We start from the raw sequence: 25,251 nt of genomic DNA on the forward strand, positions 1-25,251 counted from the left end.
TCCCCGCTTCCCGACCCAGGGGACGCAGCCCGGGGCAGACACTCATTCCAGCCGGGGCCCTGGTTACCCTCTGTGTGGGGGTACTGGGGGCAGAGCTGCGGAGCGAGGCTCCTTCAGCCTCACTCCTCGCTGGTTTTGGGGCGGTCCCCCCCCGCCAGGCCCCTGGCCTGGTTCAGTCTCAGTCCCAGGAGGGAAGTGAGTGACACCTGCCACCATCTCCTGCTGGCCCCTTGATTCTGCTTGGGACCTGGCCTCCCATCCAACTGCCCCACTGCTCCTTCCTCCCCTTGGGACCATCACCTCCTGGGCCCCCTCTCTAGCTGCTCCATGTACCCCGTCCCATAGGTCCCAGCACCAGAGCTTCAAGCCAAGAGCCCATGAGCCCTGCCCTGGGTCGAGATGTCCCCCGGGTGGGAAGAGGGAAGTGACTGGCACAAGGGGGCAGCAGCTTTCCCAGGCCTCAAACCTCCCTCACCCCCTTAATGCGTTGTTGCCCCCAGCAATGCCTCCATCCGGGAGAAATTTTGGAGCTGCCCTCCCCCTCCTTCAGTGTGGACAAAATCAAAAGGAGGGGGAGGCCGGCAGCTCGGGGGGGGGGGGGGAGGCTTGGCCCATATCCACTCCCAGCACCGCGGATCCCAGCCCCGATCCCTTCTTTGCGAGGACGATTCCGGACAGAGACGTTATTGCTTGTAAAAAATCAGAGAGAGAGAGAGGAGGGTGGGGGGCGTGGGGTGTGCAGGGGAGGGGGCCATGCCCCAGGACTGGGGGGGGGTGTCATATGTGCTACACAGCTCTACGGCGTGAGGTAAGAGTTTGGGGGGTTATTAGTACAAGTCCCTTAAAATCAACCTCCTGGCCGTGGAAGAGTCGCCTGCTTTGGTGAACACTCCTCGCCTCTGTAACAACCCCTTCCAGCTGCCAGGCCTGCATGGGGGCAGGGGCTGCTTCACTGGGGATCCCCCCCAGGACCTTGCCCTTGTGACAGGTGTGCCTGGGTGGATCTGTGCCCCCTGGAACCCACCCACGTTGCAGGTGGCTCTGGGAGGATCTGTGCCCCCCTGGACCCTGTGGCGGGTACATCTGTGTGGATCTGTGCCCCCCTGGATCCCGCCCACGGGCGGGTACTTCTGTACAGATCTGCGCCCCTCAAAGCCCTTGAATGCAATGGGTACATCCAAGTAGACCCCCCACTCCAGACTCAAACAGGGCGGGCTGAGCCTGCCCTCTGCCCTGCACCGTTCCAAGGTCACGGGAACGTCCAGGCGGAGCCCGATCCCCTCGAACCGGGCACGTCCGGGCAGATCCACACCCCCCTGCCGCCGTTCGAATGCCCTGAACGTGGTGGCAGTGCCAGCTGTGGAAGGGGTTGAAGCCCTGAAGCCTGACTCAGTGGATGAGTGAGCTCGGTCTGCCCTCCCGCCCCCTAGACGGGGCTGTGGTCGGGAGAGGCCACGGCCACCAGACACTCCGGACTCTCTCTCGATTTTCTCAAGTGCCCGTACAGCCTGTCCTCGAGCCCCCCCATGATCTTGTCCATCAGCTCAGCCCCTAGGGGCGGGGGGCCACAGTTTGGGCCCTGGCCATTGCCAGGGCAGCCTTCGTCGTAGGGATCGGAAGCCAGCTTGAGGTCGCCAGCCAGTTCGGACGGCTCCTCCTCGATCACCTGGATCTTGGCGTCGGCGTCGGGCACGGCAGAGCCGTCCCCGGCCTCGCCCGCCGCCTCGGTGCTGACGATGCGGGGCAGGGGGCCGTGGTAGCGGCTGTCCGGAGGGTAGCTGAGGCTGTCTCCCCGGCGCAGCGGGGTCCGGTGGCGCTCCAGGGCAGGGGGGTAGCGCACGCCGGGGTCGCTGTACTGCTTGGAGCGTTGCCATTGTTTGCGCAGGTGGGCGCGGGAGCGGTGCTTGGCACGCAGGGGCGAGTCGTCGAACCGCGGGTCGTGACGGACGAAGGCGTTGAAGAGGGCGTCTGTCTTCTCGTCGATGCTGTAGTCCCGCCGGGGCGGCGCATCCCGGGCTAGGAAGATCTGCCCATAGGGGGACCGGGCCAGGGGGCTGTGGGGCAGCGGCCCCCCCACCGCCCCCTCTTCCTCCTCCTCTTCCTCGGGCTCGTGCCCCTCGAAGCTCTCGAAGATGGTGCCCTTGCGTCCGGCGCTGGTGAAACAGATGCGCTTCTCCGAGGCCGTCTGGCCCTTGGGATGCCCGTCCTCACCCGCCCGGCTCGGCGCCTCAATGGAGGCGTAGCCACTGTCCATCTGCAGCAGCTTGCGTGTGCCCGGCTCTGCTTCCGCGCTCTCCTGCCTGGGCCGGGCCCACGGCCACTCGTCCAGGCCCTCGGCTTCCTCCAGGGAAGAGGGGAAGCCGGGGATGCCACCCCCGGCCGAGCAGACGCTGTCGCCCCCGTCGCTGCGCACGGAGTCCCGGTCGTTGCTCTGCTCGGACGAGGCGCACCGCTCCAGGGAGGCCCGCAGGCTCCAGATGTCGTGGTAGATGGTCTGCTGCTCCGCGCTGGGCGCCTTGGGGACGCTGCCCCCGCCCGCCTCTGCTGGCTCTAACCTGGGGGCAGAACCCACGAATGTTATAGCACCGGCAGGGCAGAGGGGCTGCCCTGGGAAGCAGCACGCAGGCGCTGGACCAGCATTGGGCTGGCACCAACTCTGCACCAGCCTGGCGCCTTACGGGGACATTTTCATTTCTTACCATCCAACTGCAAGTCCTTGCAACCAGAAATTCCCACCCCTCTTGGTCCCCACACACCCACTGCCAGCCCCCTTCCCCTCTGTCCTGATCCCCATCTCCCCCCACCCTGCCTTCTCCCCTCAGCATCCCCAGCTCCCTTCCCTTTCTGACCCTGCTGCCCCGTCCAGGCCTAGGCAGAGGGTAAAGGTTGCCCTGGGTATCTCTCCAGCTGACCCTGGGGCTTAGGTGCAGCAGGAGATGGCCCCAATCCCACGACTGTCCTGGCCGCGCTGGGGCGGGACTGACTCTCCGCTACGCAGCTCCGTGTGCCAACATTCAGCCGGGCAAAGGGAGTGACTGTCTCTGCCCTGCTTGGCCCTGATGGCACTAAGAGCACCAGGGGGCAGTCACCCAGGGGGAGGGCTGGATGAGCCCCTGGGGTGGGTATCCGGCTCCAACATCCTGCTGCCCCCCCTGTGCTGGCCAGGGTCCCTTTCCTTGCGAAGCCCATTCCCCTGCCCTGCACCCAGAATGGCACCTCCCAGGCAGCTGCTGCCCCAGAACTGTTGAGGGAGAATTCCAGGGCTCCCTGGGTGGATTGGGGGCCTCACCGCCAGACCTACAGAGGGCCTGTCGTGGGGCAATACTGGCCCTTGAAGCAATAAGAGGCCAGTGCACCTGTGACTGATAAGCCCCCTCCCAGCCACTGCAGGTGGGCCAAGCAAAGGAGGAAGCGGGCCTGGGCAGATGGGAGGAGCACAGCAAAGGGGTAGACGTCCAGCAGAGGGGCTGGCCTGCTGGCCCCCCCAGAGCTGCAGAACCAGAGCCAGGGGGCTGGCAAGGAGTCATGAGACTGGCCACTCTGAAGGAGATGGGCTGGAGGGGGCGGGGGGTGCTGGAACAAGGGGCAGAGAGGAACAGGACACCGAGCGCTGAGGGACACCCAGGTGGGGGAACCTGGAAGTGACGGCCCTGGAGCAGGGGTGTGGAAAATCGCGGTATCTTCCACTGCTTTACTGTGCGAACTGGGAGGGCGGTTTTACCGTGAGCACCCTCCAGACGACTGGACATGCCTGTGAATAAAATATGCCCAGGGCGCAACTTTGCATGGGACATTGAGAGACTGAGTGCTTGTTGTGGCTGAAATGAGGGGAAACTGAGGCAGGTGCTCCTGTCATGCCAGAGGGTGCCTGAAGTGGGGGGGGGGAGCCCAATGACAAGGCCCTTCCAAAGGGGAGTGTGAATGGGGCTGAAATCTCTCTCCACCTATGACCTGGTTTCCTGGGGGTGGGAATGTCCTCTTCACTGACATCTGGGAATGAGACAACCCATCCCACCCCCTGGGCTAGTGCCCCGACCCAGCCATCCCTATCCCCTCTATCTACTGAAAAATACCTGCCGAGAGAGGGTGGGGGGCTGGAGGGGGATGGCAGGAAGGGCCCAGCCATGGGGCGGAAGGCTATGTCGTCTGTCCGGGCAATGTACTGGATGATGCCCGTCTGATGGGTGTCTCTGTCCTCCTGCTCCATGCTCTCGCTCGCCGCCCGCTGCCTCTGGAACTGACGCCGCTTGGGTGAGCCTGAAAGGCAGGCAAAGGCAAGGGGGGGATGTTTGGGGGGAGCGCCAGGAGAGGAGGGGGCTGAGGCGGTGGGGATGTCATTACAAGGCAAAATGGGCTCTGGGTCATTTTTGCTGCGTTCGCTGGCCATTTCCAGGGATCACCTCACTGCTCTAATCCTACTGCCCCCACCCCGAGCACCTCCCATGGCAAATATGGGGTTCCCGCCCTGGACATGCTGGGTAACAGACCCCGCCCAGACTAACCGCTCTGACCCCTCTGGACAGGGCTGATCTCCTCCGGCTTGTTCACTTGCCTTCACTAATGCGGCAGGGACCCAGCTGGGGCAGATCAGAACTGGCCTCCGCGGAGCCTCGGCGGATTTACACCTGCTGAAGATCTGGCCCGTGTCTGACAGGTCACAGGGGGCGAGGCCCACCTTGCTCTCCCCAGGGCCCCGGCGAGGCTGTGGGGTCCACTCCCGACGGCAGAGGTGGCCTTAGACAGAACCACCTGGCAGTGACTTGGAGACGTTCCCACGGGGCCCCAGGGGATGGGAGCTGGGCAGACGGGAGCATGGGGCACAGAAGCGAGCCCCCCTGCCGCTGGGTCCGCCGGCCCCTGTGTCTGGCAGATGCCTGGGGGAAGCTAAAGGCTCAGTGGGGCCCCTGAGTGTGGATTCAACTAGGCGGGGGATGGGCGGCCCCACCTCCTGGGTCCAGGACTGACCCTCCCTCCCACAGGGATTTGCGAGGGTCAGGGTGGGGCACCTACCTCTGGTTTCCAGGCTGGATGCCCGCTGGTTGCTCTCAATCTTCCACTTCTTGATCCTGAAGTAGGGGCTGGTGCCCTCCAGGCTGGCGTGGCGCCGCAGGCGGGTGAAGAACTGCAGCACGGTGCCCTGGGCAGGGGGTGGCGGGGGCTCCCCGGGTCCGGTGCCTTTCCCACTCCTGGCGGCCCCTTCACACTGGGAGCGGGGGAAGGGGAGGGCCAGAGGGAGGGGGAGGAGTGACTCCTGGGGGCGGGTGCCGCAGAGAGCGATTGGAGGCGACGGGGCGGCAAGGAGCCGGGCACGGCGCAGCGGACACGCACAATGCCAGGGCCGCCGGCCGTGAACAATGCCCTCGGAGCACGCGCCTGCCCCGTCCTGCTCCCAGAGCACAGGACCCTGCCACCCCGCATGGGCCTACGGAGGGGAGTGGGAGGCAGAGCCCATATTGGTCTATTCCCAGCTCCCCTCGGCCCCAGCAAAAGGGTCTTAGCTCACCCTGCGACAGAGCGAGAGTCCCCCAGTGTGACGGGGGGGGCATACAGTGCGATAAAGACTGGGACAGTCCCACAACATTCAGGCTGCGGGGGAGGGGGCTACCCCAACTAAAGCCCCTGACTCCCAAAGACCATCAAAGTGCTTAACTCTGTACATAACTATAGAAATGCAGCCACCTCTGGGGAGGGAGGGGGCCAGGCAGGGCACAGCACAACAGGAGGGAGCTGGCCAAGGGCTCCCCCTCATGGGGCCTGAGGGGCGTTGGCTTTTCCTGGGCTGGTTCCACAGTCGCCCCCTTCCCTGTTCTCCAGCTGGGACAGGGAAGAGTTGAGCTGGACCTGCCTGGGATCCACAGCCGAGGGGAGTGGCACCCGGTGCTTGGCCTGCTAAGTCACCCCTCCAGGGCACGCTGAGTCTGTGTGGGGTGCAAAAGGGCGGAGAGAGTCCCCACCCCCACCACTTCCAACCTCCTGCCCCCACTCCCCCTGCCATTCACTCCCCTCTGCTCCCCCAGCACCCACGGGTGCTGTGATCTCTCTCCCAGTCCATGGGGGGCAGGGGACTCACCGAAGGGCTCTCCCCAGAGGAGGAGGAGATGGATGGGCTGGCTTCGGCGAAGCTGGTGTCCACGGTGGAGTTGTAGGTGTCGCCAGGCAGGGCGGAACTGGGGCACATGGCGTGGGCAGTCAGGGCGGTCTGGGGCAGGGTGTCCCCCGGGGGCTGTGGGATGGAGACACAGAGAAACCACTGAGGGGTGAGAGGACAGAAGCTGGGGTGGGACTGGCCTCTATTTGCCTCCAAGGTGCCTCCTACCCCATGACAGGAGAGGCCGTCTCTGCCCCCAGAGCTCCCCGTCTCCTTCCCCCACCGGGAGGGCTCTCACTGCCCCTAGACCCCCCCTTCCTGCCCCATGGGAGGGGCGGTCTCTGCCCCCGGGGGCGGTGTTGGCCCCAGCCCCGGCTCACCTGGAAGATGGCGAGGCTGGGCTTGGCTGGGGGCAGGCGGGGCGACATGGCCAGGCTGTTCTCGGTCGACTCGCACTCGTGGATGGTGATGATCCTCAGGGCGGGCGGCGGGACGTGGAGGTGGGTCAGCCGGGCGTTCTTGAGATGGTGGAAATCCCCCTCGGTCAGCGTGTACCTGCCACGGGGGGCACCAGGTGATGGGGAGTCGCCAGAGCCAGCCCCCTGCTCCCAACGCTCCCCGCAGCCCCCCGGGCCTACTGCCCCACATGCCAGGACCCTCCCCATGATCCATCCTCCTGACGCCAGCCCAGGGCCCACCCTGAGGCACCTGCCCAGCCTCGTCCCTCGTCGGCCCAGCTCCTCAGCCTGCCCCACGGAGCCAGGGCATGGGCTGAGCCATCCAGCTGGGCGATAGACTCACGCCCACGTTGCAGGGGGCACTGACTCAGTTCCCATCTGGGGGCCCTGCACTTCCTCCCCTGCCCTGCCCCGTACCTCCCCCACATACCCTTCCCTCACCCCAACCCTGACCCATAGTCCCCCACCCCCTTACCCCAAATCTGACCCATATCCCACCCCCTTACCCCAAACCTGACCCATATCCCACCCCTTCCATTCCTCCCCTCCCCCATCCCATCCCCCCCACCTTTCCCTCACCCCCAACCCTGACCCATATTCCCACACTCCTTCCCTCCACGCCCATACCCCCACACCCCCTTACCCCAAACCGGACCCACATCATCCACTCCTCCCCTCCCCCCAGCCTTTACCCCCTCCCTCTCCCCGCTGCACCCCTCTGCCCCTCCCCCCTTCCCATACCTCCTCCCCTTCTCCTGGGTCTTCTTGCTCTGCTCGAAGAGCGCGGCCTCGTTGAAGGAGACCCGGCGCCCGGTGGAGGAGCTGGACGAGAGGAAACGCTCCGTCTCCACATCCCGGTAGCTGGAGGCCGACAGGCAGTCGGGGTCGTCCACCTTGATGGTGATCTCTGTGGAGATGGGGGAGTGGAGGTTCAGCCCCCCATCTCACCGGGCAGGGGGGTGGCGGGGGAACCCCCTCTGGTGGGCACAGGGCCGCAGCCCCACGGCTGTGGGGCAGTGGGATGTAGAGAGAAAAAGGGGTGAGAGCCTGGCAGCCCCCGACCCACAGGGCCGAAGCAGCACAAGCTAGTGCCAACTGCTGGGAGGCTGGTGTGTGACACCAGCCCCTGGGCTGAGATTCGGCAAACTCGCTCCACCCAGGGGCGTTCAGGGAGCCCGTAGGCCAGCGCCCTCAGGCCCCAGCCAGCCGCTGCAGGGGACAGGCTCAGGGTCTCCTGCCCCTGGCTATGGAAGCCAGCGGGGGGTGCCGGCAGGGGGCTGGGCAGAGCCCAGCCGATATGTGTGCCCGGTCCGGCCCCTCCCAGCAGGGGGCACCGCTCCACCGTGGCGGGTATTTAGTAACAGCGCCAGGCTGCTGAGTGGAGTGAACAGCCCCCATGGCTCGGCCCCGGTGGTGGGGCTGCAGGGGGAGGTATGAAGCGCCCCAGCGACTTTCGGGTGGCAGCTCCTGGGGCTCCCCCCACCCCAGTCCTTCAGTGCCATGGATGGGGGCAGCCAAAGCCCCCTACACCCCGTCTCCCCCGCAGTGAACAGCAGGTATATTTGCACGTGATGGGGGTTGAGATGTAGGGAAACGGTCTCCATGACAACACATAGCCAGCCCTAGCGACCATCTCCATGGGCAGGGCTGGGGCTGGCCGGGCTCGGGGGCTGGGGGGCGCTCACCTTGCGGAGGCTGAGAGTCATCCAGGTACGTGGTGTTGGTTTTCTCAGGGTCATCACTGGCTCTGCAAAGGGAGAGGGAGAGACAGACGCATGGGGAGGGACAGAGAGATGGACAGAGGGAGCAGGGCCCAGAGAGGGGAGGGAGCAAAGGATGGATGGAAAGGAGAGGAGATGGGTTATTCTCAGTGTCCCCCACCCCACAGGCCAGTGGTGCAAGGGGCTGCTCTAGCCACGCAGGTCCCTCCAATCACGCCCCCCCCCATGCACACACAGACAGGGAGCCGGACACCGGGCCACATGCCCCGTTGGCAGGGGAGTGGGTTCTGGTTTATGCACAGTCACAGACTGGTGCCCTCAGTACAGCTCCCACGCCAGCCTCCAGGGCACATCCATGCTCTCACACCTGTGCCATATACCGCACACCCCCACACCTGTGCCAGTCCATTCAGCTCACACCCCAACACCTCTGCTGGTCCATACCATGTGCAAAAACATCACCAGCCTGCCCGGTGCACACCTACCCCATTGCCGGTCTGCACAACACCCCCAAACTGGTCCATTCCGGCACACAGCTGGCATGCTCATTCCACCCCACAGCAGGCCATAGAATGTGCTGGTCCGTACATTGCACACACATTCCAGTCTGTAGGGCACACCCCCCACACCGGCCCATATGCACACACCCGCACACATGCTCCAGTCTACACACGCATTATGTACACATCTCCATGCACAGGGTCTTAGGACTGGATTCTGGAGTCCAGCTGTCCCTGGGAGGGGAGGGGGAAGCTATTCTGGGGCATCTCACTTTGGCAGCCCTGGGGGTCTCTCATCCCAGGAGCCAGTGGGAGATTTCAGGCCTTTGCTAAGGGATTTAATCTGTATTAGGAAAACCCAGTGTCTCTGGGATGGCTGTGGACCATGGGAACCGGGCTGGCACAGGGCATGGTGCAGAGCTGCGGGCAGGGACTGGGTGGATGCAGGGAACTGGGGTGCTGGGCTGGGTACAGGGCGCATGCACGGGGGTGCAGGGTCAGGTGCAGAGCCGGTTGGGGGGCAGAGCGGAAACACAGGAGGCACCTGGATTGGGGACTGGATGCAGTGCAGGTGTATGGGTCCAGGATGCTAGGCTAGGTGTAGGGGATGAAAGTTGGGGTCAGTGCAGGGGCACAAGGGTGCCAGCTTGGGTGCAGCGACAGGCTCCGGGCTCAATGGACAGCTCAGCGTGGGCCTTGGCTTCAAGCCGTTGGCGGCTGGGAGAGGCGCTTTCCCCGTCTCTCCAGCTCAGAGGCCAGGGCTGTTTGTCACTGGGCGAAATGGAGCTGCTAATCAAAGGAATTAAATTCTTCTACTCCACTGGCATCTCTGCAGCCATGATGGATCCTGATCGTAAGCCCCTTCGTTCGCACTGTTTTATGGTAACGCTGTTGCTGAACTCAGATGTCTGGACCATATGGGACCCCTGCTACCGAGCTCCCAGCTACGCCAGCCCCGGCCTCTCCCACCAGGGGCACTGTAGGGACGAGGCAGACGGGCTCCGGGGGTTGTGGGTGGTGTAGCGCGTGGCAGAGCCCCCCCTACCTGGAGTGCCTGCGGTCCGTCTCGCAGCACCGGCGGCAGATAATCAGGATCCCGGACAGCAGGACCAAGGTCCCTCCGATGAAGATGGAGAGCAGCACGAGGAGCAGCACATACCCATCTTGCGTGTTCACCTCGCCGGGCACTGTCTGTGGGCAGAGCAGACTGAGCCACGGGGCCGGCGCACTCCCACCGGCAGTGCGGGGCAGCCCTGCGCAGGGGCTTTCCCCTGGGCTAAGGCAGGCGCCTCCCCAATGGCTGCATGGTAAAGGCATTCACAGGCCTGGGGCACGCGAGGGTAGCAGGGCCCACGCTCTGACAGCTGGCACAGACAGCTCCTCGCCCCCCTCCCAGCTGGCCAGCAGTGGGCCCTCGTGAAACATGCCTGTGGCACGAGCCGATGGCAGTGTGTGTGGAGGGGACTCCTGGGGGCAGCCGGGAAGGCAGAGCAGAGGCCCATCTCTGGCAGTGTCCAGTCCTCGCTGGCCATGCATGAACCATTGTGCATTGAGCTGCTTACGGGAGGCATCTCTTCCTCCCCCAGGGACTTGGAGGCTGGTTTATCCCCCATACTCAGAAAGCTGATGCTCCTGCATCGGGAAAGCCCCAGTTTGCTCCACCACCTTCCCCCGCGGAACCTGGCATGTTTGCTCCATGGAGCGATGGCTGCTATTTCCCGGGGTCTCATCCACTGATCCCCGCTCCCAGGTGCCAAAGTCTCCCCCCGCCACTGGACTGCAGCCAGGACACTCCTAGGAAACAGTGACTCCTCCCTGGCCAGAGTCTCACCCCAGCCACGAACCTGGCAGCCCTCACTTGACCTGACTTCACCCCGATGATCCCTACTGACCTCCCTTCACTCCTTGGCCCCCATGTGCCCTCCTGGGAACGGAGTCTGGCTGGACCTCACCTGGGATGAAATTCCCTCCCATATCCTCTGGACCCCAGCCAAGGACACGCATGCACTGAGGGCAGGCAGCGTGCAGTGGGATGGGGAGGGGAGGGGAGGGGCACGGACTCTGGGTAGGCCCTTCAGTAGCCCCTGCCAGCCTGTGGGGGGAGAGGCTAGAACTCAGCTGTCCTGACTCCCAGCCCCTTGCTGTAACCACTAGATCACACTCTCCCCGCAGAGTGGGGGAACAGAACCCAGGAGTCCTGCATCCCAGAGCGCAGCCATTAACCCTTAGTCCAAACTTAGGGGGCAGGAGAGGGCACTGGGGCTGCCCCCCGGTTTAGCCCATCCCTGCTGGGTGGATCAGCTGGGGCATCTCTCACTGGACGGAAGTGACAGCTGAGGTGTGGGGGGTGGAAAAGGGGGAGTGCTGGGGCTGTCAGGGGAGGGGAGGCCAAGGGGGCGGGGGAGAGGAACGTAACATTAAATTGGTCTGGTGACAGGGGAGCCTTTGCCATGGCAACGCATCGTGATGTCAGGAGGAAATCAAAATCACGTGACTATTTTTTAATTCAGCTGGAAAATGGGACGATAACCGGCTTCAGCCAGAGCCCCAGCCGTGTGCCCTCTGCCCCCTGGAGCCACCCCTCCGGGCCAAGGGCACTGGGTGACAGCGGGGAGGGGAGCCCGGGGCGGGTGGGACGGTGACCGAATCCCAGTGCTCTCCACGCAGCAGCAGGATCAACCAGCTGAGGGTGACCCAGGCTATTCCTGTTCTTTTTCCTACCCTGACATTTGAGGGTTTCACTGCTGCCCGGGCGGGACTCTGAGCAAGCTGGGCCAGGCTCAGCTTTAAATCAGCCGCCCCGGTGCAAGGGAGAATCTTGGGGGTACCCGGAATCACACATGGTATGGGGGAGGGGACCCTGGCCTCCTGCCAGCCAGTCTGATGCTCCAGCCCCTGCCCTGGTGGAGACGAACAAAGGCATGATGGGATATTCATCCCATCTCTCCATCCACCCCTCCCTTCCCCACACCCCCATCTGTGTATCCATCCCTCTATCCCCACACACACCTATCTCTCCATCCACCCCTCCCTTCCCCACACCCCCATCTGTGTATCCATCCCTCTATCCCCACACACACCCATCTATCCATCCACCCCTCCCTTCCCCAACACCCCCACCTGTGTATCCATTCCTCTATCCCCACACACACCCATCTATCCATCCACCCCTCCCTTCCCCACACCCCCATCTGTGTATCCATCCCTCTATCCCCACACACACCCATCTATCCATCCACACCTCCCTTCCCCAACACCCCCACCTGTGTATCCATCCCTCTATCCCCACACACACCCATCTATCCTTCCACCCCTCCCTTCCCCAACACACCCATCTGTGTATCCATTCACCCCTCCCTCATCTGTGTATCCATCCCTCTATCCCCACACACACCCATCTATTCATCCACCCCTCACTTCCCCAATACACCCATCTGTGTATCCATCCACACCTCCCTCCGCCCCCATCTGTGTATCCAGGCACCACTCCCTCCCCACACCCCCCCATCTATCCACCCCTCCCATCCGCCCCACACCCATCTATCCATCCATCAGCCACATACTCACCCCTCCGTCCCTCCCTCCCTCCCTCCCTCTCTCGGTCTGTCCCTCTCCCCACATACTCTCCCCTCCCTCCCTCGGTCCATCCCTCCCCACACATACCCACCCACCCACCCATCCCTCTGTCGTGATACACACGCATCTATCTAGCTAAGCTCTGGGCACCCATCTGGGCCCAGCCCTCCTCCGTGGCTCCCGCAGAGTCATCTCCCCAGGGCCCAGAGGGAAGGTGGATGACTCATGCACTTTGCTTGCTAGCTCTTAGACTCCCTGCTGTAGTCACTGAGCAGATGTCCACTGCTGAGTGGGCGGCTGCTGCTATGGCTGCCCTGGTGTCTTACGGCCTCCGGCTCCCTCTCCCACTCACCTGGCCCTGGGTATCTTCACCCCCATCATCTCTCTCCCCTCTGGCTTGTCTTGCACTCCTCCCCCTGAGTCTCTGTCATGGTCAGAGTCTGGCCTCTCCTCCCTCTCTCCCAGGACAGTCAGTGACCTCAGGACCACGTGCCACCCTCCTCCTAATCTGGCTGCACGAAGTCTTCCTGCCCTGGAAATACCCGCTTGCAGGTGGCGCTCTGTGCTGGGTGGGAGCTGCTGTGTGACATGACACGGGCAGCCCAAGTGGCTTTCTCCGGCTTGCTCTGATGTCATGGCAGGGGAGTGCCCAGTACCCTGAGGGGTGGGCTAGCCCTGGGGAGGGAAGGGTGGAAAAACCCCAGGGGCTCCAGCTGGATACAGAACATTGGAGCCCCCCTTTCCCCCCCCCCAGCCCAAGAGCTGAGCTGGGGCCGGACTCCTGCATAAACTGGAATAGCCCCCTCATCTGGAGACCCCTGGTGGCTCCCTTGACTAACAATCATGTAAGACAGACTGGTCAGGGTGAATCCGGAGTGACCCCGCTAAAATCATCGGAGTCAATCTGGGTTTACTCTGGTTGAAGAACAGGATCTGGTCCCCGTGAGCACAGACCGATTATTAGCCACAGAGCAGGTATCGAATGCCTGATGTGGGGTGTTTCCATTTGCACTGTGACTTTGTGACCCAGCAGAGCTGACAAAACCATGCACAGAATCAATCCCTCCCCTGATCCCAGCCTTGGGGGTCTGTAAACCATTGTGGCGGCATCAGAGGGATGACCCTTCATCAGAGCGATGACCGAAGTAGCCCAGGATGGAAGGTAGAAGGCCCAGCCCTGCAGTCCTTTCACCAGCAACCTCCATTGATTGTGGGATGTACCTGGGTGAGGTACTGTGGGTGGGGGTGAGGGGGCTTTAAGCTTATTTTCCTCTTTACCTAAGCATCAGGCCATGGTGCAAGTGGGACTAACAGCAGGTACCAGAAGCAGGTATAGATTGCTCCAGCTTGGTGGTATGATGGATGGCGTCCCTAGCCTGTTTGTAGAAGCTGGGAACGAGCGATGGGATGGATCACTTGCTGATTCCCTGCTCTGTTCATTCCCTCTGGGGCACCTGGCATTGGCCACTGTGGGAAGACAGGACACTGGGCTAGATGGACCTTTGGTCTGACCCAGTGTGGCCGCTCTTATGAGGCTGAATCAGGGCCTTGGTAAAGTCAGGGGGAGTTTTGCTATTTTGTTCTATGGATAGAGGGACATAGGAACTGCACCTGGCTAGACAGATGGAGAGAATTCCACCTCTTGGCCACTCCCATCTGGTAGGACAATACCCAGGGCATCACAGAAAGGCCCTCACTTCTCATAATGCATTAGGCCAATTGTGACAGTGTTGCATGTGTGTGGGGGGGGGGGGTTTAAAGGGCTTCCTGATCCCTGTGAACAAATGCCTAGCCAAGGCCCTGGAGCATGAACTTTGATCACCATTCGGTGGCCTAGCTGCTGATGTTCGTATTGATCACCAAGTGACCTGGCCCTGTTTTCAAAATCCTGCCAGAGTGTTTGACTTGCTGACCCCCAGAGGAAGGGGTGTGTCTATCACGGATGGGGAAACTTTGTTAAATGACCTGTCCCTTTCCCCCACCCCACCCCCCAAAGAATTATATCAATGGGTACCAAAGCTCCCAGCCTGCAGCTTCCCCTGGCCTTTTCTCTTCCACTGCACTCAGACCCACACCCTGAGCAGCTGGCCCCACTTCACACCACCCAGAACAGCAAGAGAGTGATTTCCGAGCAGCAGGTGCATCTCATTGGGGACAGGTGCTGCGGGATAATCTGCTGGGATGTCCATGGGAAGATCCGTCTCCCCCCTATTCCTGAGAACAAGGGGAAGATCCCCTCCAGCTTTTTTTGAAGCAGAAATCTTCCCAGGAGGTGCAGGGAAGGGAAAGACATGGATCTCAAACAGCCTCATACCTAGATCTCCTGCCTGGGAAGGAGGCAGGTGCAAAGACTCACATGGGGAAGCCAGTGCAAGGCAGGGGCAGGGTGCCCGAGGGCAAGGGGCCAGGAGTGATGGGGGGGATCCAGCTCCCCCCCCCTTGGGGCACTTACCGTTGTGCTCTCAGTCGTGTTGTCCCATGCAGTCAAGTCATTGCTCATGGTCTGTCCCAGCTGGAAAGTCCTCCTGGAGCAGGGAAGAGAAAGAGGCAAAAATGACACCCCGAGAACAAAAGAATGAAAAACCCGCACGTGGAGGCGAGAAGTGAAGGGGAAGCGCTGGGGCTGGGCTGGGCTGGGCAGATCCGTCCTCCCCCCCGCCTCGCTCCGGATCTGATCCCGGTTCACCACCCCGTTCACACGGGCTGGGGCTGCAGCATCAATCGCGGGTGGGCTCGGATGCTGCCTGCGTCCAGCCCCCGCCCCATCGCACACACGCCGTCTCCTCCCTTCCCAAACCCCGCACTTCCTCGCGGCTAATGCCTGCCCAGGTAAATCGAATTAGAAAAGGGAGGAAGAAGCGGACCCAAGGCGGATCGTCCGGAGGCTGGTAGGAGTCAGGGGGCTCCTAACACAGGGGTGTGATGGGCTCGGGGTCCCCCCCCCGCCCCTTTCTCACTCTGGTTCCCTGCCCCCCCATCAGTTCCTCTTGCCTGCTCCAGCCCGCCGGGGGCTTTGCTCATCCTCTGCCCGGCAGGGAAGCCGCCAGCCCCTCTGCTCTGCAGGTTGCTGCTGCGCAGACACCGGCTCCCCCTCGCCTCCAGCCCCGGGGAATGAAGCGTCCCCTCCCCACGCGGCTCCATGAGCTCACCCGCCCACCCAGCCGCTGCAAGCCGAGAGCCTGACTCGAGCCCACGCGTGAAAGTGACTCGGGGGGGGGGTGCTCCCAGCTCAGCGCGGCTGGATCGCTTGTGGGGAGGGGTGCAACCGGGCCCTAAGGCAAGGCCGGGGGGGCCGGGCTGGAGGGGGGGGGCACGGTGCTGGGTTGGAGGGGGTGTGTGGACCGGGAGGGAGGGATGAATGGATGGTGTATATATGGGGATGGATAGCTAGGGGTGTGAAGGGGAGGGAGGGGTGTGTGGATGGTGATGAATGGGTGGGGGACATAGGGGGATGAATGGATCCGGGGAAAGCTGCCCCCTGCAGGGATGACGCCCTGGCCCATTCACGGCCTCCCACTCTGTCATGGCTCCTCCTCGGGAGCCATCTGCCCTGTGGAGGGAGAGGAGACGCAGCCTCTCCCTGGTGAGTCCCCAGCACGGAACAGCAGTTCCTTGAGCCAGTCTCACTCACTGATCCTGGGGCCACCGTTCCCCTTTTGGGATGGGAGCTAGACGTGCCATGGAGAGCAGGTCGGTGGGGCCACACCCCCCTCCCAGGGCTGGGGCAGAACCCAGGAGTCCTGACACAGCCCCCTGCGCAAACCACTAGACCACATGGCTGCCTCTCTTTTGCATGGGGCATACCAAGCTTTCCAGTGTTCTTCCACGTTCCAGCCCCACACTGTCCCCACACAAACGGCAGCCTCCACATCCCGGGCCTGGATGATCAAAGGTTAAGATGAGTCACATGGTGAGGTCACCTCCTTATGCACACACAGCAACACACGCAAACACAAACTCCCTCTCCGATCTTGTCCACACTCGGCTTTTTGCACCCCAATCAGCCTCCCTTCCAGTTGCAACAGCCTCAGGAGAAGCCCTCCAGTAGACGAGATGCCCGCATTTGAAACAGGCTGGCATGGTGCATGAAGCCCCAACAGCTGCCCCCGGAGCCCTCTCTTCAGGAGGGAGTCCCCCCAACGCTGCCATGAGCAAAGCTGAAACAGTGGGTGATTGGAGAACCTCTCCAGCCATCTCTCGTCAGCGGCTCAGAAGGGAAAGAACCGGATGGCTCAGGGTATGGGTGATGGTCCATGGAGTTTTCATTCTCAGGGGCCCTGGCTTACAGCCATCCCGGCTCAGCAAGAGTGGCAGCGTAAGGGAAAGGCGTTCAGGGGGCCCAGCTAGGAGAGGAAAACTGTCCATGTGCTTCAGGTACTGGCTTCCTTAGGTGGGGCTGGGTTTGATTCCCACTGGTTCTGCGTGACCGTGAGAGAGTTACTGAATCTCTCTGGGCCTTAGCTGCCCTCCTGTAAAATGAGGCTAAACGAGCCCTTCGTCTAGATGCTGTGTGCGTACAGCACCTACCGCCGTAGGGTCTCCGGGAATACTAATGAAATAATGGGGCTGCAAGGTCTCCAAAGCCCCCACTGCAAGTAGCACTAAGTGGCAGCTGGACTCCACCTTCTGGGTCACAGCTGGGGCTGTGGGTCAGCGGTTTAGGCTGCCTCTCTGGAAAGTCACCCTCCAGTGCAGCTAGCCCGGCTCCTCTGGCTTGCTCTGCAACTGGTTAAAGGGAAGCTGGCGCCTGGCTTTCACTGCCCTAGCTGTCACCAAGGAGAGGTTCATGGGCAGTGTTTTAGCCACCACCCACGGGCGTCTCCCGAGCCCGCATCCAGTGTTAAGGAAGAGCTTTGCAGCTAATTACTGAGGGGTGGCTTCTGAAGAGAACTAGACAACATTTCAGAAGGGGGAGGGACACTGTAGCTTTCACTGCTGCCACTTTACTGTGATCTTGTCCATTCTCATAAGCTAAGTAGAATCAGGCCTGTTCAGATCTGGAAGAGGAGACCTGGAGGGGAGAAACACAGGAGCCTGTTCTCCTACTGTAGCTTGTAATTAGCTTCAGTGGATGTTGCTTGTATCCTAGAGTGAAGCAGAGGAAGGGAGTGGTGGGGGTGACTCAGTACCAATAAGCAGTGCCCTTCTTTGAGTCAGTGGGATATTGGTGCCCTCTTTAGGACCAGATTGGAAACGAAGATGTCCTGATTGCTCAGGGTCATTAAAGACTTAGTGGTGCTTTCCACAAGCACCGGGGCGAGAGAACCTGGCTCAGTGATTGCAATTACATTCTGCCTCCCTAGTTCCTTGAAAGCAGATGTATAGTGTTGTGTGCTGTTAACGTTGTACCCCAGAGCAGGCTGCATTTCAGTGCACGAGCAGAGCCTGGCCCTGTTAAACTCCTGAGCATGCTGCAATGTTAATGTTATCTCTGGGGTACTTGGCGGGTGTGGGACTTGAGGGGGGTATTTAGATGCCTGCTGTGAGGCAAGGATTGGATTGGATTTTGGATGTTAAAATACAGAAGTGTGTACCTGAGCCTTCCTCCCTAGAGAGAGCTGTCTTCTAACTATCAGCGCAGGCTTGAAAGTGGGCTTGGAACTCCCTCTCCCCGGGGCCATGGGTCTGTTTCATCTGCCACGTGGCCTGTTGCCAGGGACAGGAGTTTTCAAACCGCGGGGCGTTCTCCCCCCATCTCTGCTCTCTTCTGGTGACGGTCGGGGCTATTTGAAAATCCATTTGAAATCAGACCAGGAATAAAATATTAATTGAGCAGGTGGCACTGTTTTTCCTCACATCTTTTGTGTGTCCTGTCTACCGGGACGGACTCTCTCTGAGTGTCTGTGAAGCACCCGGGACAACAGGGTCCCCATCTTGGGTGGGTCTCCATGTGTTACTGTCATGCAAACAGTAACAGTTAAAGAAGCAGGCCTCTGATTTCACGTAGCACCAGATTGGGATTCTCAGCCACAGAGGCCTTTACCTCTGAAGGTCCCGGGTTCACTCCCCTAGGACGACTCCGTCATTGCACAGATGTTTAGGAACAGCTGAGCCAGCTAGGCTGGGGTCCTGTCTCACGGACAATCCGGGAAGTTTCAGAAGAAGTTATGCACCTGTTTGTGTGTAACAGGGGGAAAAGGCCTTCCCGACCCAATGTCAGTTTCTATCTTTGCTACTTATCTGGTCTTTGTTACTGTCACACCCGTGCATTTCCCCATCTCTTCCCAACCCCTCACAAGGTAGGGCAGTGTTATTATCCCCATTATACAGATGGGGAAACCAAGGCACAAAGAGGCTACGAGACTTGTCCTGGGTCACGCGTGGCATCTGTGGCAGAGCCAAGAATTGAACTGGGCTTCCCACAGCCTAGACTGGTGCTCTAGCCACTGGACCAACCTTTCTTCCACTAGCTGCTCTACTGTCAGGGGGTGGGGTGAGAGAAGGGGTTGAGATGGGCACCCCTCCTGCCTCCCTTCCTCCACCCCCCCATGCATAGATGAGAGCACTCGCCCTGGAAGGGGGAGCATGCAGAAGGGGTGCCCATGAAGATGGCGGCAGCTTAGCGAGTGAAACAGCACCACTCTCTTAGCCAAGCGATGCCACCAGCCAGGCACTGACGCCAGCGATGGACCATCCAAGGGGGTGGCTGCTGTGCATCAGGGTCTAGCCTCTGAGCCTCTTGAGACCAGCCCCAGTGCAGGAGGCCCCAGATCAGGGACCCTGCTCCTTCTGCTCCATCCCTGCCTGGAGATGCACCCTGAGCCTAGCTCAGCAAGTTCCTCCCCTGCTCCCAGGAGGGAGATCCCAGCTGCCTCCCTCTCCCAGCTCTGAAAGCTGTTTCAAACTGCCCCGTATCATCATCCTGGTCAGTGCCAGGAGCTTCCAAGGGCAGGGTGGAGGGCTTGTGCCAGTGGGAGCTTTTGCTCACTGCACCCCTTTGTCCATACTCCCTTGGTACCCCCAGCACAGGGCTCTAGATTCTTGGGCGAGGGGCTGGCTGCCCTCCCATCCAACCCGGGGCTCCAGGCAACATAGTACCGAGTGGGGTCGGGGAGACTTGGGCTTTCAGACTGCGATGGAGAATAAGATTCCCACCCACCCCCGGACTCCCCAGAACCCTGGGACCCCAGCGAAAGGGGAAAGAGGAGGAGCTGGAGATCAGGGGCTGGAAAGAAAGGAAGAGAACAGAATGGAGGGAGAGGGAAGGGTGAGGAGGGGGCAGCAAAGCCAGCCCTATGGAGCATGGCTAGGATAGGGCCTCCCTGCCTCAACTGGCCTGAGGTCACCCCTGCCCAGGACATCTTGAGCTGGTGCCAAACTCCCACCCCAATCCTAATGGCAGCTGGGTCTGGGCTGGCCTGCCCCCCACTCCTCCTTGCAAGGGGGCAGCTGGGGAAGGGCCTGGGGGCTGTTGTGACCAGGGAGGTGAAGGCCGATGAGAAGAATGTTGGGCCTGTTTCCCCGCATCATGGAGGAATTTCGTCTCCATGGTGACATAAAGGGGGAACAAGGCCGCCATTGTCTTGGCCCGAGCGCCGCAAGGAGACAGGCTCCTGGGCTGGCGCCGCCCGGGAAATGTTTGGCCCCAGATGAAAGGGGCCCGGGCGGGGAGGCGTGGCGATGCCGCGGCAGGCGGGCAAGAGGCCGCTTCACACTTGGTGGAAACCCAGGCCCCAGTCGACGCTGCCTGCTGCAGGACCCGGGGGGAGAAAGGAAGAGCTGGTGGGGCAAGAAGGGAGGAGGCTGGGCTGGGCCCACCATGCCTTTAGTGAGCTAATGGCTGCTGTCCCCCTACAAGCTGGGCTCTGGGGAACCCTTGCAAGCGAAGCAGGGGTGGGCCTGGTTAGCGCTTGGGCAGGGGATCGTCAGAGACACGCCAGGAGCAGTCGCTCCTCTCTCAGCCAGTGCTGCGTTCGGGGGGGCAGCGCTGCAGAGAGTGGGGTGGATGACCCACCCAGGGAGTTCTCCTCTTGCAGGCAGGGCTGACCCTAATGCCCCAGCACAGTGCTCGGGGGGCACTGTCCTGCAGGGAAGGCTGTAGGCCACGCCCTGAGGGAGGGCTCTTTCCTCTGAGTTGACCCCACTGGCATTAGGGGGTGCTGTGCTGTGGGGGAGGGGGTTGCAGGGGACTCAGTAGGAGTCTATGGACCACAATGTCATTTGGATGATACATAAAACAGGCTCTGGCCATCTCGTTCTCACTGTATGGTTTTAACAAGCTCATCAACAGGGTATTGGGGCATCAAAGCATCTTTCTCTCCCCCCCACCCCCCGCACCGCCCCCCCGACTGCTGCATCTGCATGGGCAGCCTGAAGCAGGGAAGGCCGCCAAGACTGGCTGCAAGGTGGGTCAGGGGATACGTTGCCTGTCTGGACGCCCTGGGGCTGGCTGAGCAAACCCCAAGTCCCTCCAGCATATCCCAGCTCCAGGCATATCCATGCTGAGGGCCAGAGGGAGCTGCAGGAATGCGAGGAGGAGGAGGGGGCAGGAGGAATGAAGGAGTCCGGTGATGCTAAGCAAGGAGCCCTGGTGCTTACTGACTGGAAGGGTTCTTGGTTTCCAGTGGCTGGCAAGGTTCGGGTATATTTGGCAACAGGCTCTCCCAGCAAACTGCCATCAGCTCTGAGCTTCCATGAAGACAGCATCAGTGGCCGGCACCCCTCTTTCAAAGGGGACCTCGCCCCAGGGCTCTGGCCACTCGTGGTAATTAAATATCCCTCCCCACCCCCCCGCAATGCTTCTTGGGTGTTAACCACAGCGTCCTGCCTGAACCCTACTCCTCTCAGTCCCCCTCCAGGTAGACCCAGTATCCTTCGGACAGAGGGTCTTCCAGTTCCTGACCCAAACTGCTGTGGAGCTGTGTTGTCCATGAACACCCAGCCTGCTTGTGGCTGTCTCCAATTCCAGCCAAGGACCCAGTAGCTCTTATTGGGCAGTGGCTCTCCAAGCGCTTTATGAAGGAGGTCAGTATCGCTACCCCCATTTTACAGGTGGGGAAACTGAGGCACGGAGCGGGGATGTGACTTGCCCAAGGTTACCCAACTGGCCAGTGGCAGAGCCCATGACTCCAGCCTTTTGGTTGTTCCTATTGGGCTGAGGCCAGCTGGTGAGAGATGAGGCAGATTGAGCGTGGAGAGGAAGTTGTGGCCCTGGTGCTGGACTAAGACTCTGGAGATGTGGGTTCAGTTCCTACCCTCTGCACTTGTGGGAAATTCACTTACTGACTCCATGCCTCAGTTTCCCCACCTATGAAATGGGGATAATTCTGTCTAGTCTATTGAGCATGTCAGCCCTTCAGGGCAGGGACTATGTCTCAAAACATTGACTATACAGCACCTAGCCACAGTTAGAGGCTACCATCGTGCAGATGATAATAATCCCATGCTGGGGCCTTCGTACACACCAAACATCTCTCTCCAAGGCCAGCCCAGGTTTTGATAAACAGAAGTAAACATGTCAAGCTGGGCTGTATCTGCCGTGGGAGCATCCTGCCAGTCAGGCAGCTGGCGCTGTTTGATTCCCTACAATCCGCCCCCGCCAGCACCTTGGACGGCTTCCTCGGCTGGCCTACAAACCCTGTTACACGCACAGAGCGCCGTGTATGCAGCAAGCCAGATGCCACCTCAGTTGGGCTCTCTGGGGACTGCATGGCATCTGGGGTCTGGCTTCCAAGGGGCTTGGTTGGACAAACCTAACTCCCCATCACCTTCAGGGGAACCCAGAAATAGGAGCATCAGTGCCACCTGTATGAGACAGGTCTCCAGAACTAGGCCAATCCCCAGCAATGTGGCGTCAGAGGAGAGATGCAAGGCCAGTGAGTTTGGGGTCTGCCTGTCATGGGTGGATCTATCCACCTACCTACTCCTGTAGTCTGGATAGCTCAATGCTCATGCGCCCCATACCCCTATTGTAATGGGATCAAAAGGGGACACAACTCAGACCCCAAAGCTCCCCATGTCTGGCAGTAGGGAGGCAATTCATAGCCTGCCCCCACTCCACAATGGGGCCAGAAGGGAGGCCTGTGCCAGCCTCAGGGAACTGACACCCCTTATGAGGTGGGGGAGGAGAGCCTTCCTTCACTCCAGAGGCTGATTCACCTGTCCAGTCTGCCTCTGAGACTGTTCTGGTGAGGGTGGAAGATTCCTCACTTCCTGTCCAGAGGCATCACACGCTAGCGGGGGTGTGAAATAACCTCAACGGTGGATAGATCAAAGGGGAGAGCAAAGTCACAGACATGCAAATGTGCACACACTCATACCCACGCACCCGCCTTCATGCCAGGGGGCTGATCCTGCCAGCTCTGGGCCATCATGTGCCATCAGCCATGTTGCAACCGGGGTTGCTTGGTCTGGTAGGAGAGCTGTGTGCAAGGCTTAAAAGGAGCAAAATTCCTTCCTGAAAAGGTGAGCATGGATGTCGGCAGGAGGGGTGTGTAAAGGAGCAGGGTGTGTGCGCATGTGCACACGGGTGTGTGCTGTGAGTGACAGTCAGAAAAGGGACATAACATGCATGCGTGTCTGGGTGTAAGCATATGTTTATGTGAATGGTGTGTCTACAATATGCATGCATGCTACGTGTAATATGCGGGCAGATCTGTGTGTGTCCCTCTGAGTGTATTGTGTTAATGTGTGTAACACAAATGCATAACTGTGTCTGTGGCCTTCAGCGCGTACTGTGAGATTGTGTGTGTGTGTGTAGTGACTCTCTGCATATTGTGGGTGGTATGCATGCAGATCTGTGTGCATATGTCCCTCTGTGTCTGCACCTGTGTATGTATTCCTCTGTGGGCAGGTTTCTCTCTGTGTTAGCAAATGAATCCAACAAATACAAATCTGTATTTTTTTTTTTTTTTTTTACATTATGATTCCTGCTCGGTTTTTACTTGACATTTCGTATTTCTCTCCAGCTGGGAGAGAAAAATCGAGGTCAGCTGACAGGGTGGATATAGGCTAAGACGTATTTACTGTTTTTTGTTTCAACCAGACAAAAATAACGGATAATGCTAATAAGGAAAGGGGTGGACAGACTCCTGTCACAGATCATTAAAAATAATAAACTGCTGTTAGCATCATGGCCCAAAAGAAAGCGATCTCGCCTCCCCAGGGGCAGAATTCAGAAATAGCATCTCGCTCAGAGCAGGGAGGGGGGGATAAGAAGAAGCTCATGCTGAGGGGGGCTGAGAGCCATTGAACCAAACCATAAACCCTTTATAGGCTGGAAACCACATCAAGCCAGGGGGTGCAGAAGCCCCCCTCATTCCAGCACCTATGTTCAGCCCCCCTCCCTGCTCCGCCGCTTCCTTTGTGCTCATGCTTTCAGCAGATAGTTCAACATCCTATCACCCGAAGTCAAAAATCAATCGTGAAAGGATGGGGCAGCTGGGCTGCCTTCTTGTCTCCCCACACCTCTTTCAAAGAGGTAATATTTGAAAGCAAGGCAGCTTCCCACCCCTCCCGCACGACCCCTGGAGGTTTCCCCCCCCCCCCCACAAAAGTGATCAACTGCGCTGATCAGAATCGCAATCCATTAATTCTCCCAGCCAGGCTCTATCTTTTGACTGGGGCTTGGAGGGGTTTTTTTGGTGGTTGTTTTTGTTTGTTTTTTCTCCCTCTTTTAAATGTATGAGCATAAGGGATGTCTCGCCCGCTGCCTGTCAGAAGGATGAAGATGATGATGGCGGGCGGTCGTGGTTTCACTCTGCACTCCTGCATCTCGGTGAAAACACCCAGACCTCACTCGCCCTGGGTCCCAGGGCTGGAAGCAGCATGCGGAACAAACACACGCAGCCCGCCTCTCTGCTGCGACCGACAAACCCCAGCGGCTTCTTCGCCCCTGGCTGCTATTTCTCGCCCCGCTCACACGCTGGGTTGCTCCCTGGCCGCCCCCGCTCCCTGGCGATGGGTCCCAACGCGCCTTTCTGCTTTGCCGGGCGGTTGGCAAGCACACCCGGCCCGAGCATTGTTCGTCAGTTTCACCTGCCCGCATTCCCTGGTGTGCCCGGAAACCGGATTCATTCCGGAGCTCTCTCCGCATCGCTCTGACGGGGGCGAGCTCGCCGGTCCCCCCCCTTTTCGGGTCACCCTCAAGTCCGATCAAGCTTTTAAAAACAACGCGATCGGCAGAAGGAATGGCATGCAGCACCCCCGGACACCCCCCCCCGTAAACAGCCACATTTCTGTCTGGTCGCTCCCCCCGAACACGCGCGCCCGAGAAGGTGCCTAAGGGCTCCGAGATCACGCATGCAATTCCTCAGCCAGGCACCTGATCCGCGCAAGAGGGGATCCTGCTGCCTTTCCGTTTCTTTCCAACTCTCTTTCCTCCACGGCAAGCGCCCGGTGGTTGAAAGAGAGAGAGAGAAATGACAGCCTCCAGGCTTCTCCGTCTGCACAGAGCCGACCCCGCCAGCCTCCGCCGCGGGTCGGAATCGGGGCTGGGGCGCGGGGCAGGGGGGCACTCACCTAACTGCAACGCGGGGGCTCCATGTGCGGGGGAAACCAATGAGCTCCCAACGATCTCCAGCACCTTAATTTTGATTGAAAAGCCAGAGGATTTATGAATGAAACGGGTTCCACCCACCTCTGGGGGGGGGGGCGGGCGGGGGGGTCACGTGATGGAACGCTCATACAACAGCCGCGGGAGGGTGGGGGGGGATGCTGAAAGCATTGCACATCATGGGGGGGGAGTCTTTTACATACCCCCCCCCAATATATAGTCCAACCGTTCTGCAAAAGAACCTGCCTAGAATAATGGATGTTCTGCATCTTCCCTAACAATCCAGGCTGCCCAGCTGTATAAACCATGGTCCCCTCTCCCTCACCCCAGCACGACTCCACGCCAAGGGAGGATCAGAGCCAGGGTACCGCTACACTACCAAAAAACCACCCCAGGACAGCGAGTCTCAGAGCCC

At 60.4% G+C, this 25,251-nt stretch overlaps 1 protein-coding gene across 3 annotated transcripts; it reads right to left on the bottom strand.

The window, feature by feature from the left end:
* Positions 1-728: 728 nt before the first annotated feature.
* On the bottom strand, positions 729-24,924 carry CBARP (CACN subunit beta associated regulatory protein). Of its 3 annotated transcripts, XM_074939533.1 has the most exons (11): positions 24,803-24,885; positions 16,148-16,221; positions 14,796-14,868; positions 9,813-9,958; positions 8,232-8,293; positions 7,288-7,453; positions 6,469-6,643; positions 6,071-6,223; positions 5,011-5,203; positions 4,074-4,257; positions 729-2,555 (listed from the first exon to the last, which is right to left on the bottom strand). In XM_074939533.1, exons 3-11 carry the CDS (start codon positions 14,841-14,843, stop codon positions 1,427-1,429), a joined length of 2,256 nt encoding a protein of 751 aa, XP_074795634.1. In that variant the 5' UTR covers positions 14,844-14,868; positions 16,148-16,221; positions 24,803-24,885; the 3' UTR covers positions 729-1,426. The 3 variants fall into 3 exon arrangements, with proteins under 3 accessions (XP_074795634.1, XP_074795635.1, XP_074795633.1); XM_074939534.1 differs by lacking the exon at positions 16,148-16,221 and having other exon boundaries at positions 24,803-24,924; XM_074939532.1 differs by lacking the exons at positions 16,148-16,221; positions 24,803-24,885 and adding an exon at positions 15,335-15,526.
* Positions 24,925-25,251: the final 327 nt, after the last annotated feature.

This window comes from Natator depressus, chromosome 25, assembly GCF_965152275.1.
Source record: "Natator depressus isolate rNatDep1 chromosome 25, rNatDep2.hap1, whole genome shotgun sequence".
Lineage (NCBI taxonomy): Eukaryota > Metazoa > Chordata > Testudines > Cheloniidae > Natator > Natator depressus.

What these genes read in the sequence shown, in the direction of transcription:
- CBARP (XM_074939534.1), bottom strand. Translation starts at nt 14,843, where the DNA reads ATGAGCAATGACTTGACTGCATGGGACAACACGACTGAGAGCACAACG. An exon ending in ACGGACCGCAGGCACTCCAG is followed by an intron (nt 8,294 to 9,812) that starts GTAGGGGGGGCT and finishes CTCCCTTTGCAG; the next exon opens with AGCCAGTGATGACCCTGAGA. An exon ending in TGACTCTCAGCCTCCGCAAG is followed by an intron (nt 7,454 to 8,231) that starts GTGAGCGCCCCC and finishes CCATCTCCACAG; the next exon opens with AGATCACCATCAAGGTGGAC.